The sequence below is a fragment of the Zonotrichia albicollis genome, chromosome 3 (assembly GCF_047830755.1).
Source record: "Zonotrichia albicollis isolate bZonAlb1 chromosome 3, bZonAlb1.hap1, whole genome shotgun sequence".
Classification (NCBI taxonomy): domain Eukaryota; kingdom Metazoa; phylum Chordata; class Aves; order Passeriformes; family Passerellidae; genus Zonotrichia; species Zonotrichia albicollis.
This window is the reverse complement of record NC_133821.1, coordinates 68,607,509-68,629,698: the sequence shown is the minus strand read 5'-3', so window position 1 is coordinate 68,629,698 and position 22,190 is coordinate 68,607,509. Positions and strand designations below refer to the sequence as shown.

General features: G+C 43.9%; 1 protein-coding gene across 2 annotated transcripts in view; it reads right to left on the bottom strand.

Moving 5' to 3' along the window:
• SLC22A3 (solute carrier family 22 member 3) overlaps nt 1-22,190 on the bottom strand; it is a 30,291-nt gene that overhangs the window by 4,515 nt on the left and 3,586 nt on the right. Inside the window, exons 2-10 of one of the 2 annotated variants that reach the window (XM_005488084.4) lie at nt 14,985-15,088; nt 14,438-14,592; nt 11,834-11,999; nt 10,729-10,846; nt 5,254-5,351; nt 4,902-5,116; nt 2,411-2,519; nt 2,031-2,143; nt 744-843 (exon numbers count right to left, since the gene is read on the bottom strand). In XM_005488084.4, the coding sequence (XP_005488141.1) occupies nt 744-843; nt 2,031-2,143; nt 2,411-2,519; nt 4,902-5,116; nt 5,254-5,351; nt 10,729-10,846; nt 11,834-11,999; nt 14,438-14,592; nt 14,985-15,088 (1,178 nt within the window). Of the gene's footprint in view, nt 1-743; nt 844-2,030; nt 2,144-2,410; nt 2,520-4,081; nt 4,210-4,901; nt 5,117-5,253; nt 5,352-10,728; nt 10,847-11,833; nt 12,000-14,437; nt 14,593-14,984; nt 15,089-22,190 lie in introns of those variants that run through there. The other variant, XR_012579623.1, reaches the window with a different exon arrangement.

The window sequence follows — 22,190 nt, the reverse complement described above, 5'->3', positions numbered from 1 at the left end:
CTGTTGAAACAGAAGGAGAGAGGGGTATAAATGTGAAAAACCAGGAAAATACGTAGTTCACGTTGTAGCCCAAGCTGCAGCAGTGAAACATTTTTTTTGCATGAAAAATTTCTTCTTTCTTTTGTTTGTACATTGAATCAGGCAAAAGTTGTTAATGTAATATTCGAAACCTCTCCTTGAAACTCATTTATAGCACTAGGACCTCAAATTATTTAGCCAAGGCACAAATATTCCCCGCATATCTGCAGGACAGTCTGGCTTGCTGTGTGCCAGGAGTGGGAAAGCTGTGCCTAAAGCTCTTCAGCTATAAATCCATCTCATATGTGACTTTTAAATGATTTCACAAATTGTGGGATTGCATCCATGATAAGGGGCCCTTCTACACAGGATGCTTTCACTGAGGTAATGGCTAGTTTTTTTGAGCAGAGAGTTGCAGACTATGCTTTGCAGCACCTCTCTTGTGCACTGTTGCTTTTTGCTTGCAGAGATGCATAGGACAACTTTGTGTCTCTATGAGAAAAATACAATTTTATCACAATACATTATTTTAATAGTCTTCCTTAGTGATATCGCAAAGTTCAACTTTCTGTTGAGAAAAATACCACCTGCTCATGGCATCAACTCAACTAGGGAATTTTCTTTGACACTGGAAAACATCAATACTTTATGACAGTTGGTAAAGTTGGAGGAGAGCATCCCCTGGAAACCTCACCCAAGTATAAGTAAGAAAATCCATCTCATACCTTGGAAGCTGCTCCACATCCTCCACTGTCTCTGGCAATGACATTCCCTTTGTCTCTGGTAAAAGCAATACCAGGAGGCCACAGACAGCTGCAAGAATACCTACAATGAACATGGAAGAAATACAAAAGCAATAAGGACATTGTTACTTTCTTTATTTTCAGCATTTATCCACTGAGAAAAATTTATTCAGATTGAGTTTGAAGTGAGATTTTTTAAGCGCATCAGCTATTTCTGATTAACCTATTCTAATCAAATACCTCTATGTTACATTAATTTAGCCTATTACAAAATCACTTGAGGGCTAGGAGCTCATTTGCAGCCTGATCTCTGCAAAGGGAGATCTTAGAAGTCAAAAACCTGAGGTAAGTGCACATGGGCAAGTGTACAAAAACAGCACGGGAACCAGGGTGGGATTTCTCATGTAGAACAGATCTGCCTTTTCTCAAAGGGCTCTGTCATGTAGATGCATCTGTGTTTCCTGAAACCTATGAGATTTTCCTGAATACTCTCTTCTTTATCCACAGCCAAAGTAAATTATGTGGCTCAGAATAAAAACTCCTCCTTGGGGAGCAGCATTCAGATACAATCTGAATTAGGAATGGATATTTTGGAATCATTTCCTGCATAGATATAATTCATATTAATGTATTAAGTCAAAAATAGAAGGGCTGGAGCAAAAAATCAGATGTTCCCTGAGTGTTGCATAGTTCACTCTGATCCTCTCTGATTTTGTAGCTGTTTACTTAAGACAGAGGGGATTCATATGTCCCTCAGAGGCAGCAGAATTTAATAATTAGATAATGCAAACACTGTACTTCTATCTATAAATTTTCTTGAAATAATGGTAATCTTTTGAAATATTAAAGTCTATTGTCTTTCCAATTTTGTTTTCAGCTAAAGTTGTCACTGGTGCAAATTTTCCCTCATATTCTATCCTTTTCATTTTGATTTTTTCCAGTCACATCTACCTTGTAGAAGTCTGGTTTACCCACAGACTCCCATGCAATTACAGAACCTAGCTGAAATTTTTCTCAGTCTTAAAGCACTTCACATAGCTTCTTTTCTGCTCCCTCAGCAGAGTTACCTAAGCAGACCTGAGCTCTTCCACACTGTGCAGAGCAATCACCTTTCACCCATTTGCCATTCAGCCTCTCGCTCTAGGCAATAAGGTGGAGAAGCATTGCTCTGCAGGGGAGATAAGGCCACATACTGCTTTTGACCCAAAAGAAAAGCTCTGTTAGGAGAAGGATATTTAAACCAAAAGTATATTGTGAATTAAATCTTACTGAAAATAACTAGAGGTAGCTCCAACCAAATGGCTGCTAATCGGAAAAGCAGGAATGGGGCTATGATCCCACCAAGATCACACAGACTTGAACACAGGGAAACACCAAAGTTTCTGCAAAAGACAAAAAGTACCAGATATTAGAGAGGGGCTACCAAACAGAGTAGCCAGCAGTTTAAGGAGTACAATGTAGACTTAGCTCCAAAATTATATCTTCAGTGTATGCCTTCCACATTAACCAGTGGCTATTCAGAGCAGGAAACTCTGGAGACAACCAGAGTTTAACCAAAGTTTAACCAAGTTTAACCAAAGGACAGTGAAATCGGAAATGGTGAAAAGCACAGGGAAAAGTTGAAAGATTCCTGGGAGCTTGTGACATACCTCAGTGTTGTAGGGTACAATTCACTGTTCACTAGATAGACAACTTCAAAAGCTATTGTGATGCTCAGTCTTCCCAGCGTGGCAACTGTTGTTTTGAGCCATGGGATATCTGTTCATACAAAAAGAAACACTTCTGCATGAAGTGTGCTCTGCCACACCAGCAGAGGACTTCTGAGAGCCCCAGACCTGTCAGCAGAAATTATACCACAGGAACACTGCAAATCAGACTGAAAGGCCACTACTGTAGGTATCAATCTATAATGGCATTTATTGCTTTCAAACATCATGTGAGATGGAGATTAGAAATCACTAGAGTTGATTGATTCAAGATACTGTTGGGGCGTAACAGCATGGGTGGGAGAAAAACCATCATAAGCTTCCATGACCACATCCCAATTGTCCTCCAGAAAGGAGTATTTTCTATAAAGAGATGTTATGCTGCAAGAAACACTGTTGAGTCACCTACCAAAACCTTGTGACCCCAAGGAAAGTACCTCTAAAGCTGCATAGAATCATAGAATCACTTAGGTTGGAAAAGACTTTTAGGACCATGGAGTCCAACTGTTAACCCAACCCTGCTACTCCATCACTAAACCATGTCCCTAAGTGCCACATCTACACATCTCTTAGAAACCTCCAGGAAGGCTGCAGTAAAATCATTCTCCCTAGAGCAATCCACCTACCCTTTGTGATTTTTCTAGCCACTGCACATTAGACAAACTCCTAATTATGCTAGTCCTGGTCATCCTCCCCTCCCCTTCCATCATACCTGGCGCAGGATGTACCTGGCACTGCCCCATGGGCTCTGCCCAGCTCTCCCAGCTCCACTCAAGCTCTGGTGAGCAGCCACTGCCCTGAATACATCAGCAGGAAGCCCTTGGACAGCAGCAGGGATGCAGTGACCACTCACACACAGCAGGGCAGAGCTGCCCCTCTCATTGTGAACAACCCCTCTCTGGAGATCTTGGTGCTCTCTGGAAGTGCATGACAAGGAATGTGACAAGCACTTCTGTCATGCTTTTGGGAGAGGGCAGTCTCCTGCATGGTCTAACCATGATTAGGCAGACAGGGAGGCAAGTGAAACAACAAGCCTGAACTTGGCACAAAGGGGAGCTCTGCCACTGGAGAGGGTTCTGGCACTGATTGTGTTTTTTCAAACCTTCAGTGTAAGAACAAGAAAACATTTCAGTTTTCCCTGAACCAAAAATGAGACACTTGGGTTTTTTCCCCTTCCAAAACAACCAAACAAACCACCATCAAACTTCATCCCATGTTGCAAGACACTGCTTTTGCCCTGAAGAGTTCTGTTTTCAAAAATATATAAGAAAAACAAAGGCTGGAAAGAACAAAACAAATCCACATCATCTCCATGGCATCCCTTCAGTCTACCAGACTCCCAAGGTGATGGTGACGTCCCTGTGGGTCCTCCCTCTGCCAGGAGACTGGAATTTTGTGAGCAACACAGTGTGAAGGGGCTCAGATCTGAGAGCTGCAGTTTTTTCCATCTGTATAAACAGACATCTTTAAAGCAGGACTTGGACCTCAAGTGTCCAGCTGCAAGTATCTTAATCCCAAGGCTGTCCTCTCCTACTGAGAGAAGGCTGTTGGCAGCCCCATGATATATACCTTGAGAAACTAAAACCTCTTAGGATGGCCAGGACTGTAACTCACTTTGATAGGAACAGTTCTGGGGAGGAATAAGCCTTTTTGATGTCCATTGAGCTTCTGGTCCCCAGCTACAGTAAGGCAAAGCATAATGCTATGGTTATATACAATCCAAAGCACCTCCAAATGCCTCCCTAGGGATAAAAAATAACAAAAAACACACACATAAAAAAAAAAAAAAGAACAAAAAAAAATCCAAAAAACCAAGGTAGGGAAAACACTTTAAAGAAAGGAGAGAAGTGCTGGGAAGCCTTTGTGCAATATCAGACCTTTTCTCTGTCCTTGAAACCAGATAAGAATGACTTAATCAAAAGCCATATCTTTCTCCCAGCCTCTTAGCATTGTCCAAACCCCTGGGAGAGTGAGGGCGAGGCAACAATCTCTGAGATGCCAACCACAGCCCCTACATTGTGTTGTGGTTTGCATTGTTTTATTTGTAAAGGAAAAGACTTACCAAGATGACTCACCAAAGTCACTAATTTCTTACATCACTAAGTGTGTTCCAGGTCAGGGAATTTATTTTCCCATTATGTTTCTATATTCTTCCCTTGCATTTGCCTTTACAGAGCATGCAGGGCCTTTACAGAAGTTTTCTCTAGGGCTGCTCCCAGCTGTTGTTCATAACCCACCAAAGAGATGGCTGTTCCATGTGCCAGGGAAACAAGGTGCTGTGCTACATGCACATAAGGTGTGCTGTTCCATGACTGGCTGCTTGCCTCTATCACCAGATGCTTCTACTTTTACCTGCAGCTCTGTGGGCTCGCTATCCTTGCTCAGGGGGTGCCATTGATCTGCAGAGCCCGTCCCAGGGCAGGGAATGAATTACCTTCTGGCAGGAAGGCAGTGATGAGGCACGCCACGCTTGCCACGATGTTGCCCATGGCGAAAGGCAGGCGCCGGCCGATGCGATCCATTGTCACTATGATGAGGAAAGCAGAGGGCAGCTCCACAGCTCCTGAGATGAAGAAATCCAGGTAGAGGTTTCCTCCGGTAATTCCCAGGCGCATGACAAGCCCCTGGTAGATAAGGGCACTTGTGAACCTAAACAGCAGAGGGGAAAAAAGAGTTGGGAGGCAAACAAATGGTTGCAAGCAGCTGGAGAGGCCCTAAAAGGCACAAGGGAATCTTTCCTCAAGACCCCTCACCCACGTAACAAACTGGATGACATGGGCACTCACCAGGCGTACATCAGGATGAGCGTGTTCCTCCTCATCTGGGGAGTCCTCACCAGGTCCAGAAAGGAGGGGTTGCTGACCTCCTCGTTGCTAATAGTGATCTGAGGAGACAAGTGGGCAGCAGTCAGCTGTCACAGTCAGGCAGGCACTGGTGGGGATGCCATGGGACAGAGAGAGAGAAACAGCAAGTGTTTCTCACAACAACTTGTGAGAAGTTTTAGGGAGCTGGAAAAATGTGATAACTTGTCGAGTTTAAACAATTTGCCAGGGGTGTTTTTCTACTTTATTTTTCTGTTCCTCTCAAGGACAGCGTGTGACAAAGATGTTTCTGTTAGTTTGCCAACAGAACAGAACCTATCATACCACTCTGTAAAAACCGCGCAGTGTGATGGTGTTCGCAGGGGTCTTAGGATGAGGGAAGAGACGAGGATCTGACTCCATGTTTCAGAAGGCTTGATTTATTATTTTATTATATATATTATATTAAAATTATACTAAAAGAATAAAAGAAAGGATTTCATCAGAAGGCTAGCTAAGAATAGAACAGGAAGGAGTGATAACAAAGGCTTGTGTCTCGGACAGAGAGTCCGATCCAGCTGATTGTGATTGGCCATTAATTAGAAACAACCACAGGAGACCAATCAAAGATCCACCTGTTGCATTCCACAGCAGCAGATAATCATTGTTTACATTTTGTTCCTGAGGCCTCGGCTTCTCAGGAGAAAAAATCCTAAGGAAAGGATTTTTCATAAAATGTGTCTGTGACAGCATGGTTCTTTTGAATAAAGCCTTCTTTGCCTTTTCTACGATCCTGCCTCTCGCCTGTTCCTGCCTCAATCTCAGCACAAGAACAACACACTGGGACACAGTTTCTGTGTAAATACAGCGATCAGCAATATTCCAGTCCAGTGAGCAAAGGTGTTGGCAAGCCAGCTTGCTGCTCATAGCACTCCAAAGCAGTGCACAGGTGTTGGAACAACTAATAACTGGATATGGCTGTTAGCTTTCCTTAATGAGATGATTGTGCAAAAATCAATTTAAAAATCACCAATCTTAACTAGAGAACGGAAAAATTATTTCCTCCTTGTTGACCTTGTTTTACTTGGAAGCTAACAAGCAATCATGTCACATCAGGGCCTCTGGGCACAGAATTGCCTTCTGCCAGGGGTGGCAGGGAGGAGGAGGCAGGGCAAAGCAATGGGCTGAGGGAAGCAGGGAGAGAGGGGCTGAGCAGCAGGCAATGGGCTTGGCAACATCACTGGCAGCAAGCTCAGCAGCAGGAAGAAAAGGGGAGTGAGAGAAAGAGCAGAGATCTATGACATCTATGATCTATGATCTAGCTTGGGTGCTACAAAATATTCAACCAGTGAAATTCAGAGGGTCCTGATATAAATACACACACGCTGTGCTGAACATGGCTTTTACCCTGAAAAAAATAATGTGCTAAGTATGAATTAATGGCTCTCATACTGCCTGCAAAGTATAATAAATCTGCTCTCAGCTGCCTGCAATACAATCACAATCAGTCACTCAATGAAACTACTGGTTTGAGGGTTTAACACTAACAGAAAAGAGCAGGATTTCACACAGTCCCTGTGCTTACCCATTGAAGTTCATTGCTGTAGATAGTACAGAGCCAGAATACTAGCAGGGCCAAAAAGGGATTAGTTACATTGATCTAGGATGTTTTTAACTCTGGCCAGCAGTTTTCAGCTGAGCCAGGTGAAAACCCCTCATTCATATGGTCATTTGGCAAGTGAGGAAGACCCCAGGAAGATAAGGCAGAGGCAATTTCAGGCAGGCACCAAACATGATGCGGCCCAAGAACAGGCAGGCACAGCTGGGATTGCTATCAGCTCTCAAAGCAGCTGTGGGGAACATGGGGTTAAACCTGCTCTGCCATCTTTAGAAGGATTTTAGGCAGCCTTGCTGCTTTAACTCTCCATTATTGACCCCTCCTGAGAGGAAGAGCAAAGAGAGGAGCAAACCCCTCTCTATTACCACAGCACCTGCTGCTCACAGAGGGGCAGGAGCCCAGGCCAGAGGGGAGACAGGAGGGGAAAGACAGAGGAGCTCAAGGTAACATGCAGATCCATGCTGAAAACACAGCTAAAGCCAAAGGCATTGCCTGAGGGTCTCATCAGCTCAGCCAGGGCTGAGCCCAAAGCTTTCACCCTTTGTTTTATTATATCATAAGGTAGCACAGCTGTTTTTCAGTGAGATTTGGCTGGATGTGTTTACACATGACTTTTTCCTAACTGATTGACACAAAGCTTTGTAAGTAAGACATAGAAAGCCCACACTTGTTTGAACTTCCTTTCTACTCCCTCTCACTTTTCTTCTGTAACCAGAGCCAAAAGTTTTCTTCAAAGCACTGCCACTTGTGCTGCATGCCAGAGTCCTTAGTGAGGCAGGCTGAGGTTGCTGGGTTTCTGCACTGCTCTTGGACTCTCCATAATATGGTTATAAAGCTGCCATGTCTGTTGTTTATAAGAACAGGCTGCCAGCCATCAGTTGTGACTTTGTGCAAATATGGTTTTAGATTTCTAGAAGACTAAAGATAAATTCAGCACAACTGCCGCTTGTATGCTTATGTCTTAATAAAGTCAAAATAACCCCCAGCATGACTGAGCACTTTTTTATAGATGAAGAAAAAAAGCACTATGGAGAGTCAACACTTTGCAGGGGAAAAAATCCTCTTTTTGTTCTGTGAAGTCAAGGAGAGCTTTGCTATTCACAGCAGTGCAGTCAGGAATTCAGTGACAGGGCCCATGTTTCCAAAGATTTGAAAACCCTTTATAACTTCCCTCACATTGTCATGTTCCAGCAAAATTACATATCAGTTTTCCCACAATTATTTTTGTGTACACAGTTCTACACATGCTTAATTCTTCATGGGCTGTGCAGGCTTATACATGCGTGTATGTATATAACACTTACATATGTAAATTAATGTATGCAAGAAATATACATGTCTAGAAATATTCTATAGGGTAGGAAAAAAATCTGTAGATAAAGGGACAGGTTTTGATCCACAATTCTCTTAAGAAGCAGCTCTACTCAGAGGGTTGCAGTTCATTCTGGTTTTGGACAGAGACCAGGAATTAGAAAATTAGTTTGAAAAACTCTCCATGATAGAATAAATATATCCAACTGGAAAAAAAGAGTTTATAATTTAGAATTAGTTTAATAAGTTCTGGTTGGCATTGCCTATACCAGTGTCATAACTCACAAAGCAAAAGCAGCAAATGTTTATCCTTTTTCATATAAAGGTCATCTGTGGTTTCTGCAAGCCAACAAAAACCGAAAGCTGCAACATCCAGAGCCATGTAAGAGACTTGGCTGATGAAATTGATACAGATATACTGGAAAATCTGAGCCCAAGTGCATTGAGGAATAATGCCTCTCACTTCTTCCTGAGCCTCCACACCTGCAGAACTTAGCCTGAAATTCTGGAGCTGCTTCATGAAAGAGAAGTCTGATATTAGTTAATGTGAGAAATACCCTTGATCCATTACCCATGCACTTCCTGGAGAAGCTCTCTTTCCCCTGGACACAGCAAAAGGATGACAGAGATTCTATATTAAAAAGATCCTAGGAACAGATCCAGTGCAAATCTGGATGTGTGGAGGTTAATCTGTTACAGCTGTGAGTGGCTTGAGGTCATGAACATGGACACTTTTGAAAAAAAAACCAAAACATAAATACAACTTTAAAGAAAAAACAAGGAAAGACACATCTTTTTGACATAATGCTTTGAAAATGCTGATGTTTAGAGAGGAAGTGGGTGTAGGAATGTGGGGCTGAACGTGGAGAGAAAGCTGCAGAAGCACAAACTTCTGGTACATGACTTGGGGCACCTTGGCACTGCATAATTCTGACCTGGATGTGGGAATCACACTGGTGTATATGCCCCAGCAAAAGACCATAGATTCATAGAATTATAGCAATGTTTGGGTTGGAAGGGGCACTAAATTTCATGTAGCTCCAGCTTCCTTGCCATGAGCAGGGACACTGTCTATTAGGCCAGGCTGCTCAAAGCCTCATCCAGCCTGGCCTTGAACACTATCCAGGATGGGGCATTTACAGCTTCTCTGGGAAATCTGTTCCAGTGCCTCATCACTCTCACAGAGCAGATTTTCTTCTTAATATCTAATCTAAACCTGCCCTCTTTCAGTTTGAAGCCATTCCCCCTTGTTCTGTTCCATCATGCTCTTGACAAAAGTCCCTTTCCAGCTCTCTTGTAATTCTCTCCTAGGTACTGAAAGGCAGCTCTAAGGTCTCCCCAGAAACTTCACTTCTCTGGGCTGAACACCCCCAGCTCTCTCAGCCTTTCCTCACAGGAGAGGTGCTCCAGCCCCTGATCATTTCACAGCCCTCCTCTGGACTCACTCCAACAGCTCTATGTCCTTTCATAATCCCATGTGGTTTAACAAGGGGTTTAACAAAGGCTGCGCCTGGGTCCAGGCAACCCCTGGGATCTGCACAGGCTGGGAATGAACAGACCGGGAGCAGCCCTGCCCAGAGGGACTTTGGGGGTTCTGGTGGGTGAGAGGCTGGGCATGACCCAGCAATGTGCACTTGGATCCCAGAGAGCCAATTGTATCCTGGGCTGCGTCCAAAGCAGCGTGGGCAGCAGGGCCAGGGAGGGGATTCTGTCCCTCTGCTCTGCTGAGAGCCCACCTGCACAGCTGCATCCAGCTCTGGGGTCCCAGCACAGGAATCATAGAATGTTTTGTGTTGAAAGGGACCTTAATCAGTCCAGTAAACCACATCTGTTCTCACTGAACCATAAGTCCAGTGCTGCAGTAATCATGGTCTGAGAGCCAGACATTTGCTACAAACACAGGACAAGCCAAGTGGTGCAATGTCACAGCAGCATTATTTGCATTAAATGCATGAGTCCTTTCAAGTTCCGTCATAACCACTGGCCAAAGGACTGTGACTCTAACACTTATTATCCTACTTTGTGAATAGTGATCTCAGACAGAGCTTCCTCAGTTGTGAACTTTGCAGTGTATTTTCCCCCTCTTGGGATGGATGTATTTTCTCCCTCTTGAAATCTAATTTCCTTTTCTCTTAGAGTTGTAAAAGGAACTTCTAGAAAAAGAGCCAGGAAAGTGGATCATGCTATCTCCACTCACTCTGTCACATCAAATGGCAACTGCCATGAAACACCACTGCCCCTCAGGTTAGTTTCTGATATTTCCCGCAAGTTTTTAAAGTGGAAATGTTACAAAAGAAAGACCTGATTCCTTGTTTTGTAAACTTATTTTTTTCAGCCTGTATATTTCCAGCTAGTTCACTTTTCCCATCTTGCAATTAACAAAGTAGTTGTGTGACTGACAACAAACTGTTCTGGTGTGACTCTTCAAGAGTGTTGTCCATCCCTTAGAGAGAATGCACTTTAACACCACTGAACCTTCCAAAGCTTAAGAAAGCTTTGGAAAAAACTCTAACTCAAACACATGACTGTACCTCTGAGTAATGGGGTGAGAGAAATTTCCCATTGTGTTTTGCAATGCTGCGCATGATTTTCAATGCCTTCTCTCCCTTTTTGCGTGTCAGGAGCCAACGTGGAGATTCAGGAACCACCCTGTAAGAACACAAAAGTTGTAAATAAGGCTTTTACCTTATAACATCATAAGTAAACCAAAATCTTTTATCTTTTACCCTGTGTTAACACAAAACACAGATTTGTCAGTCTTTGGGACACAAAAACTCTTTTGAGGACTGCTTTTCCAGTCAGCCTTCTGTAAAATATTTGATCCTAGTGGGCAAGAAAGAAGATCAATACTCTGCAAAGCTGAAAAATCAGAAACTTTAATATTGTATCTGCACATTGGTTGTCAAAAGTATAACCAACAAGCAAAGAAGGTTCCTGTAGAACAGCAACAATGAAAGCCAACACTGAACACGTAGAGTAACACATAGAGGCAGATCAGGAAGCTTCTGGCTGTATCACTGTAAGATACACACTCACAAACATTTACTCCTTTGATAAACTGAACACAAAGCAATACCACTGATGGGTGCTTCAGTTTCTGCTAGCCTAGGGTTAAGATGATGCACTATTTTAAGGTTCACAGCAGGCAGTGTTTAAGGAGGCAGTTCAGGAGGAGTCTCCATGGGTAAGTCTCTTGGGATCCATCCCCCAGGACTGCTGCACTGAGACAGGTGTTTGCCATGGCTTAGAGCTCTGCTTTCTCATCAGCTGTACTGCCCAGCCCAGGGGACCTGAGGGCAAGGTCAAACTTTAACTAAGTACATAATGGGAGGCAGAAGTGGGATCTCATGGCTGATGGGAAAAACCAACTTTGGTCAAGTTAACGTATGAAACAGAGCAGGGTTCTGTGAAGGGCCAGTTGTGGCTGATCAGAGAGGCAAACTATGGGCAGAAAAACTAGAGTAATGTATGTCTGTGATTCACTAAAGAGGAATTACAAATTACATAGTCAACAATGTGCAAATATCTCCTTCCTAACCTACATGTTCCACTCTGGAGACTTGGAGCCACAGCAGGACTCCCAAGGTGCTCAAATAGCAATAGCAATAATGACAAGAGCAATGACTGCAACATTACCAATAGTAGAGCAGGAAGAGGAAGTTGGGCAGTGAAATGGCCAGCTGGATCCCCTGCCAGGTGGGAATCAAGTATGCAATTCCAGGGAGAATTATAATTCCCAGGGTAAAGAATATCTGAATCACAATTCCAACCATCCGCTGATCGGAACCAACGATCTCCGTCACTGAGCAGAGACAAAGCCACAATGAATAACACAGAAACAAACCCAAGTCGAAAATAAATTATTAGAGGTGAAATATAAGGAAGGCTATGGTGTATCAGGCCACAGTTGTGTCTAGCCCAGCATTTTGTCTTCTGCAGTGCAGGCGTTCACTGAGGCTGTCCAGGGCAAACACGAGTGACACCAGCTCATCAGCTCACCCACCCTTCTCCAGCCAGAGGGGCTTCTGACTTTGTGTTTGCTCCTGAACCACATGGGGCCACAACAGGGGTCTGAGACTGCATCATGATCATGTGCTTGGTGGGAAATCCTTAGCACTCTCCCTGGTGCAGTTTTGGCACATGCCCAGACAAGGGGATCCTTCAGGCAGAGGCTGCTCACAGCAGGTAACATGGACAAGGCATCTGTGGGGAGGAGAGCTTAACCATATCATGGTTGCTCAGAGGGAAAGGTATGATACAGTCTGGTTTGTTTATTTATTAGAAAAGTTTTAGTTTTTGTTGTTTGGGTTTTTTTTTAAATCATTTGGTGGATTTTTTATTTTGTGAATGTGTCTAATAGCTCTGAAATCCATGCTCGTTTTTCAGGCAATATCCCATCCCATTTCTTCAGGCATTGGTCACAACTGAGGTAAGCAATGCATGAAAAAGTGTCTCCTGTTTTTTCCAAAACAATCTTCACTTCAACACCTTCAGAGTAAAAGCAGAGGGTATTACCTTGGCTTGCAACATGCAGAAAACATTTTCTTTTAAATTTATTTATTTATTTATTTTGCTAAAGGAGACACAAATGTACAAGTAACAATGGTTTGTTTTGGCTGGCAATGCAGAGAGATATCACAGCATGACCATTTTTATGGATTATCCATCACCTCTGCATAGCTTAGGGGCAACTCTGTTGCCTAAGGACAGCTGATTAGCACTGCCCCCAAAAGAGCTGGATTGTATGGAAAAGCTAAGGGAGGATACTGGGGCAGCCTGAAGCACAGATCAAGAGCTTTGGGAATGTATTAAGAGCAAACTCCCTCCTGGTGCAAACAAACCTATGATCTATACATGTATGTTTCTTAAAAGATGTTAGGTTGGCAAATACTCTGGGTGATCCCGGGAGATAAGAGTTGATCCCTGAAGGGATTTGGAAGGAATCACTCTATCCAAGAGTTAGGCACCTTGCTTAGGCCTGCAGTAATATAGTGTTCCTGAGGTTCTCAGGATCTCTGAATCTTTCCCTAAAGTCAGGCAGCCTGATCTGAGCATTGAAAAACATTCCTTTCTGTTAAAGCTTGGCCATTTTAAGGAAGCCCTGGATCTGTCATAAAACATATTGCTGATTAGAGCACTTGCCAAAGTCTCAAGATAAGATCTCAGTTTAAAATTAAGCCATGTGCATGGAAGTAAGAGGAAAAGCAGCTTCTGGTCCTTTCCCTGGATCTTGGACAGGAGCTGCTCAGCAGTGCAACTTAGCCCAGAAAAACAAGGTTCTTGTGGGCTTCAGGTACTAAAAGGGCTAGACTGGTATGTTTGCACATAGATCACCACAGTGCTCCCAGGTCTCACTGTAAGTGTTTATGTCTGGTTGCAATTCCACCCCCATTCATCTAACTTCCACCAGGAATTTTAAACACTTGTCACAGGCCTCATAGACAACAGCAGCGCTACACCCTATATAACGTTATCACTATATTTTGGATTATAACAGTAGATCACCAAATGGCTGGTTTTATTTTTAAGTAAATCTGGCATCCTGTCTCTTGCAGGATGCTTTCCTCAATGTCTGGCTTTTTCATGCTTTATGACTGCCTTACTGAACCTGGCAGGCACTCAAGACACCACAACAATATCCTTTCCTCGTCAAAAGGAAGCTTGCTGTCCAAGGAGCTTCATTGCTATAGACTACAGACTGATAAATTATAATCTACCAAAGATTCTGTATCCCTGCTGCTTTGATGCTATTTATAACAAAACCTCCCTTTCTTTTCTCATTTCAGGAAAATAATAATCCTAATATGGACCCTGGTGTCCAGCCTTGACAGTTAGCTGAAGAATGAAAGCAGCCAGCCAAGCTGTCCTCCCAGTGAGGAGAAGCAGCTAACTCCTCTGAGTATCTGTGTAGGACATTCAGACTCTGCCAAAATAAACCATGTCCCTGTTTGTGTATCCGGTTTGTTTGGGGCTTGCTCTGTAGAGTTTTTATCATCCTGGTGATCTTCCATGTAATAACAAAAACTTTATATATCAATAATCCATTCCCCCACCTCTTAATCATTGGAAGACAAATGCATTAACCAGGATGGATTTGGGTTACTCTTTGTCTGCTGACTCCAGGCCAGTGCTTTGTTGCCAAGAGAAAATACAATGACAAGCGGATGCAGCCAGAGTCTTTGTCCTCCAAAAATCCCTTACTTTCCATAAACAAGAAAGAAAGAGGGTAAGAGCTCTCACCAATCACATAGCATGTCATCCATGTTCCCTTGCCAAACATGCCTTGGAGAAACCGGAAGATCAAAAATACAGTAAAATTTGGTGAAAATGCCACTATGATACCACAGATCCCAACCCCAAGGCAGGAGAGCAGGTAGATGAGGATTCTGCCGTATCTGTTGAAAAAGGAAAAGAAAGTGGAGATCATCAGTGGTGCCTATTAAATATCCTTCAGTAAACATCAGCCTGAAAGCTCCTCTTTGCTTCCTTTTTGTTTCCGTGTCTTTCTGCCCTTTCTGGGTCCAGATGTGCACAGAAAAGTTTGGAAACCACAAGAAAAGCTCATTTTGTGGCATTTTAAGCTCTAAACAGGACCAGTAATTACAACTGCATAAAGTTTCCAGCCCAAATCAAAGCAAAGATTACATTGGCTGGGTTTTGTTAACTCAGTTTGGAGATATCTATCCCAAGAGAATTAAACCTGCAAAACGTTGACACGAGCCTATTGCAGGTGATACTGAGAGTGGTTTCCCCTCCCAACAAACCAAAGTATGAGCTCATCCTGTACCTGTCAGCAGCATAGCCCAGGATGAATGCCCCAGCCAGGAACCCCAGATTGAGGATGGCCTGTGAGAGATCCAGCATCCAGGCATTGCCACACACAAGGTCGTACTGTGGGAGCAAGGGAGAGACATAAACACCCAGGTGAGTCATTTGTCACCCTCAGGGCAAAACATTACTGAACTGCATAGGTCCACATCGAAGGGGAAGAGGAAGCTCAGATTTGCTTGCTCAATAACAAGCACTTGGTGGGCCCACTCTTAAAGTGCTCATGAACAGGGAGAGCTCCTCCTTGCCAAGAGGATGCTGCCTTTCATACATTGCCAAGAGGATGCTGCCTTGCATACATCGGTTGTCCAGATTTGGAAAGCAAATTGCTCTTCTGCAAGCAGCACTGTTAAATATGGTGCCAAGGCAGAGTCCTGACTTTGTTTGGTGCAGAATAAGGGTCCGCAGCTATTGCCAGTGAAAACAGCATCTTAGAGAAATCTGTTAGTTTAGTTATTCTCCTTAGTACCTTCTAGATAAAAGCAAAAACATGTGGTCTCCAAGGAAACTGAAAACAGATCTCGGGTCAATTGCAGACACACTGAATATGTGTTTTCTTGTGAAGCTTTCCCAGACTTTTCTGTTCCTTATACTGCAGCATCTGTAACTGCCTAGCACTGCTAGGGATGGGAGTGGGGATGAGAGAAGGCAAAGGGAAGGGAAAAGTGGTTGAGAGGAAGGAAGGGACTGTGAACTAAAACTAGAATTAAACTAAAATGGAAGTAATTCTATAGGCAGCATGGCAGTGGAAATTACTGTAGTTGTTTCTGGAGAATAAAGACATTTAACTACTGCAGACCATTTGGGATTTCAGAGATTTCAATCCATGCCTGGAGTAATCTTTGCAAGAATGAGGCCTCACGACCAAAGGAAGCCACAGACAACAGCAGCTGCCAGCATTTACCTAGAGAGACCCTTTTGCTTTCAGATGTGAGCTGCAAGAAATTTTTTAATTGTCAACAAGGTGCTGGTTGCTGAAGCACACACAGTGTGCCACATTTGTGCTCACCAGCACATGCCAACACCAAGGCTCAAGCACCCTGCTTGAGCAGAGTGGGCTCAGGGTGGGTTAGGGAGACAGCAGCCTCTTTGGCCATTCCCAGTTCTCCAGACCCTGAAATGTTGTGTCCTGTGCCTGAGCTCCATCCCAGCCATTTGCATGCTGCAGTGCCCAGAGTCTGAGATCTCAGGGGTCTCAGATCACACAGGACATACAAGGGGCACCTCACAGGTCTGCAACCTGGTAGATATCCCACTTCCACTGAATTTAAACAAAGTCATGGTTTGGATGTCAACCCCATTACTCCAGGGAGCCTGGCTGGCCATCTGTCAGCCAAGTCAAGCTATGAGCACCCGGATTCCACTTCTGTAAATCTGGAGCAAGAGCCACAGAAACCTCTGAGAAGAATAAAACCTGCTCTCAGCTGTCATACTCAAAGGCAATTCCAAAGCTTTCCTAAATTAGACTGAACATGGAGCAGCACTTTTAGATTTGAAATGCTGCTTAACCTCTTGCTCTTTGAAGCTATGACAATGCTAGCAAATGGTATCAAAAGATGCATCCTTGGAAAACAGTAGGGATTTATGAGAATGGCCATTAAAAGAAGATTTTTTAAAATAGCAATGCAATTGCCTGTGCTGATGACAGATGTTGGGACTCTCCTTGACCCCTTTTCAAAAGCTGAAAAAAACCTGTTTTTTAAAAATTATTTTATCTCTCTCTACTGTAAACAAGCAAGGAATAAACTATCATGAAAGAAGGCAGGAGAACAAATGGATACCAGAAAGGAAGGGGAAAGTATCTTTAACAGAGAGGATTCTTTCATCTGTACAGCAATTTCCTACTATTTATGCAGCAGCTGAAACTACCTCTACACTAACAATGTAGTCAAATACTGTATATATTCTAGGAAATAGTACCATACAGGAAACTTCCTAAGGAGCTAAGGGCTCTTTGTGAAGATTAGCCACAGTACACTAACTGTTCTCCTAAGTTAGCCCTGCACTTTGTCACTTTCTAAGTATTTAAATAAATTCTGATATAGATAAGCACTTCTGCTTGCTTGACGTAGCACCTAGCATTGAAGTCATCACGCTGCTAATGTCTTGTTTTTCATTTGCAAACATAACCTTTAGAGGGGAATGTAACCTTTAAAAGAGAATTGAACACCCCGCAGAGACCTTTTCTTTGTCCGGGCTGCCTGTCAGACCCACTTCAGTGCTTCAGCTGTGACCTGACTTGCTTGTGCACGAAAGTTATCCCTATGTGCATCCCTTGGACCAAAATAATCTGCAGCAGTTTACCCACGTTCTCCGACTGCCTGCTTAGTCCTTAGTGCTAATGACACCCTTCCCAAACACCTCCCACGTTCCTTGCTAGCAGCCTCCACAAAAGGCAGTGGTGTGGTGCCTCCTCTCTCCTTCTGAACATTCATGCAGCTCTCCATGCATAGGCTGATGTTTACACTTCTGAAAATGCTAAAGCATTTATTGCAGTGCCAGAGGGCAGGGAGAGAAGGATATGAAAATGTGATGTAAAGCCTTAGGGTTTTCTTCCCCTGATTGTAAGCCTATTTGTTGTTCTGTACAGCGCTGGCTACACCCCAACAGACCCTGTTAGAAACCAGAGAGTTAGAAGCTGGCTCCTCACTGTAATCACCCAGCAAGTGACCTAGCTCAGCCTGCCAGCCCCAGCTAAGGGCACATCCTCCTCCTGGCTTTGCTGTGCTCTCAGCCAAGCCCCTCAGTGCACTGGTGCAGCACCCAGCAAAGCCCTGCAGCTCACCTCTGCATTCAGTCCTGGCCTCCCCTACAGGATTCTGTCCACTCTAGGACACAAACCACTGTGCATCTGAACACACCCTTTCCATTTAGGGAGCTGACTGAAAAACTGCCCAAATTGGGAAACTATCCACTTCCTCACTGTTCTCTCTTAGCCTTGGTGATGAACTGTGGTGGTGTTCACAGGGGTCCAGCACGAGAGAAGAGATGAGAATCTTGACTTCATGTTCCAGAAGGTTGATTTATTATTTTATGATATATATTATATTAAAAGAAAATAATATATTAAAACTACACTAAAATAAGAGAAGAAAGTATTAAGAGGAAAGAGGAGGGGAGAAAAAGGGAAGGGAAGGGAAGGGAAGGGAAGGGAAGGGAAGGGAAGGGAAGGGAAGGGAAGGGAAGGGAAGGGAAGGGAAGGGAAGGGAAGGGAAGGGAAGGGAAGGGAAGGGAAGGGAAGGGAAGGGAAGGGAAGGGAAGGGAAGGGAAGGGAAGGGAAGGGAAGGGAAGGGAAGGGAAGGGAAGGGAAGGGAAGGGAAGGGAAGGGAAGGGAAGGGAAGGGAAGGGAAGGGAAGGGAAGGGAAGGGAATCTTGTGACTGACCAGAGGGTCTGAGACAGCTGGACTGTGATTGGCCATTAATTAAAAACAACTACATGAGACCAATCAAAGATGCACTTGTTGCATTCCACAGCAACAGAGAATTATTGTTTTTCTTTTCCTCTGAGGCTTCTCAGGAGAAAAAATCCTATTGAAAGGATTTATCATAAAATATGTCTGTGACAATGAGCTGCCATTGTAAGCAGAAATGAGGTGCTGCCAGCACAGACAGGCATCAGGAACCAGCTCCTTCCAGACATTCTTCTAGAGTGTCCTTAACAGATGGAAAAAGCAGTTCTGTCCTCCCTGCCAGCCTTGCAGCCCAGCCACTGCTGGTTGGAAGTACAACCCTGTCATGAATGTCTGCACACGTGCTGAGGCTTGGGCACCAAGGAGATGCTTAGATTTACAGGAGCAGTGCTGTGACTGGGAGGAACAGTGCTGGGTGCTTCACTGATCCATAAAGGAGCAGCAAAGCACCCAAGTGAGATCTCTCTGGGAGAAGGAAGAGGCTTTGCTCTGCTCCCTGTAGCTCCTCAGTGGTGCAATCACTGTAAGAAGGAGTGGCAACTGGATGAGCTTGTACATGACTAATGACTGGGAAATATGGAACTGTGGCAACTTCTCCTTTCTTCATGGCTTTGGAACAAGGCCAACATTTTCCATTTCAGTTTGACCTGCAGACTAACCACAAACTTGTAATTCCTGGTGCTTGAGTGACCTTTATTCACTTCAGCAGACAGATCCCTGTAGAAATATATTGTTTTAAATCACAACATGCCATTAACAGCTCCTCAAAACGTAGCATCCTTGGGGAGGAGTTTTGAAGAGCTTTACTGCCTGTTACAACTAAATTACAAAACAATGGATTAAACTCTATGGCAAATAAAGAATTTTACAGTGATTCCCCAGCCCAATTGCAGCAGCATGTCCAGAGCCCAGACACACATTTTAAGTGGCATTCACCCAAGTGACCAAAAAGAGTTTGGTTTACCCTTTCACTGCCATTGAAGGCCTTTTCTGTACTTCTCCCTTTTCTCTGTCTCTTCAAGAATAAAGCAAGAAAGAGGTAGAGAAAGTCTTCATCTCCTAATGGGAGAAAAGCAGCAACTGTCCTCAAAATAATAAGAAAAAAAATTGAACCCTCAAGTAGTTACCAGGGTTTGATGGCAGTGGAAGAAACACAGCCCCACTGGCATGACCCCTGCAAGCAACTGCTCCACCCCTCTCATACACAGAAATCTTAGTCAGAGTTTCATTCAGAGGAAATTCACCAGTTGCCTCTTCCTCTGCTCTCTGTGTGACCTTTCCCTTTCTCCCTCCCCTAATTAATATTAATCCCACCATGACAGTGAAAATAAGACCGGATACACTGCCATGCCAATAACAACAGTCACACTAGATCAACAATTTGAGGGTAAATTGAGCTGTTTATTCTCTTGGAGGAGAATAGCATAAGGATCAGCTGTGCTTCTTCCACCCTGAGTTTGACTGACATGTTACCTCATTCTCTGAGGGACTAAAAACCATGAGACAAACATTATTTTTGTTTCCTTCCAGGTTTCTCTGCAAATGCTGACTGGTATTTTCTGAGATGGCTGGCAAGCAGAGAAGTAAGAAGATTGATTCCAGCAGGTGCAATAGGCTATGCTCAGATGATCATCTGTCCACCTCAGACCTCACACTTCGGCAACAAAGTATTGTTAGGGCTCAAAGTGGCACCATCTACAGTGTGAAGCTTTGCTGCAGACAGGACATATTGAAATCTGTCCCTTCTGCTCAACTCCTGCCAGCAAAGGCTGAAATCAATGCTGCCTAAAATATGCCCGTCTGTGCTGTAGCTGCTGCTGACCACACAGATCTCCCTCTTCCTTTCCTCCACCACCTCATTCCATTTCACTGCAGTCACAATTGTATCTCATGCCCAAGCCTTGAAGAGTCACCAATGACAAAAAGGTCTGAAAAAAATGGTTCTTCCTTTGCACACTATTTCCAGCCACCCTGTCACAAACTGCTTGATTTGTCTCTCAGGGATAATAGTGCAAAGTGCCAAAGCCCAGAAGTCACAAGGATCAATGACCCCCTCTTCAGCACAGTTTCCTGGAAAAGTTAGGTTTATTGACTTCTGTATGTCCTGGATACATGGGTCCTTCACTTCCTGGACTTGGCAGGCAGAACACTTTCTGTTTCAAGTGCTACAGAGGTCAGGGGGTGACCTGGCTCCCCTCCAGACCCCTGGGCCAGAGCATGAGGCTGTGACCCTCCAGTCCACTGCAACCTCCCAGCACATTTGCTGTTTCTCCATCTCCAGCTGCTGCACAGAAACAACACAATCCTTCCCTTCCCTCCTCCCTCTGAGCACCTGCTGCTGTCACCAGCCCTCCCTCCTGAGCAGTGCCAGCCACCTTCTAGGACCAGCATCATTTCAGATGCCAGCTGGCATGACTCAGGAATTGATTTACCTTGATTATTCACCCTGTCAGCTTCCCTCTCCAAGAAAAATCTCAATAGCCACTGCATTCCCATCCTGCTGCTGACACAGGGAGATATGCAAGGCACACTCAATTAAACCAGAGCTGATTGCACTGGGCCAAGGTCTTCTGCACAGCTCCACCACATCGATTCAGCTGTGTCTCAAAATGATATCTTGAAACCTTCCTGTCGACCCAAGTCTTGTTTGCTCACCTCAAACACAGTGCAGGTTTGTGTGTGCAGCACCAGTGACAACTTTCTGAAATCTGGATTGCGCTCACAGAAAAGCCTGACCTAAAGCAATGGAGCACAGAGACCATGGCCATGTCACTGTGATAGTGGAGCCCTGGAAAAAGTTAAAGATAGAATCTAAAATGTTAAGCTTTGTGTTTTCCCAGATCAACTTCACCTGCGTAAGCAGTATGATAAATTATATAATTGTTAGATGTGATGATTTTTTAGTAATTAAATATAATTATTATATAACCATAAGAAGAATAATGAGAAACTATGTTGGAAATTCAGAGGGGGGCTAAGCTTAGCTGAAATCTATGTATACAATTGAACAATATAAGTTTAATAGTTAACGTGAAAGTTATATAACAATAGAGTATAAAAACATGATCATCTCAGATGCATGGTCGGAGTCAGATTTGGGTTGAATATACTCCTGACACCCAGAGCTCTTAATAAAAAGCACCGCATATAATCGCTCTGTGATTATGTTTTTGAATACTAACAACTGCAGAGGTTGGGACTTACTCTCATATATATATGCCCATTGGACACCACAAGATCTTAAGAGGGAATCTTTAGCAAAACTGCATGGCCCATCACTAGAACAAGGTAACTGGCTTTGCCATGTGTTGCTCCTGTGCTGACTTCTTAATACAAATTGCTCTTCTCAAATGCTGAAGGAGGAAAGTCCTGCACATTTGTAGGGGGATAGAATATAAGAAAATAAAGATAGTGTAGAGTGTAATCTTACCCCTAAGGAGCTGCAGCTGGGCCAGTTATCAAAGATTAGAAACAGGCCTGACTTTAACAGGCCACAGCTGTAACCAAAGAGAAGAAGGGTGCTATAAAAGAGTGGGGTGGCTGGTTGCAAAAGGAACTGGAACTGGTTGGCTGCTTTGTGAAGAAGAAAGAGTCAGTGCTTGGAGGAGCTGTCCATGAGAAACACCAAGAAGGTATGGAACTTTTGCAATAAGGAGACAATAGCATGGAACCCCTGCAATAAGATGACAACATACCTTCTCCCAGAACCTCACTGTACCCCCAACACTGATACCTGGGAGTCCTGCAGTGTAGTC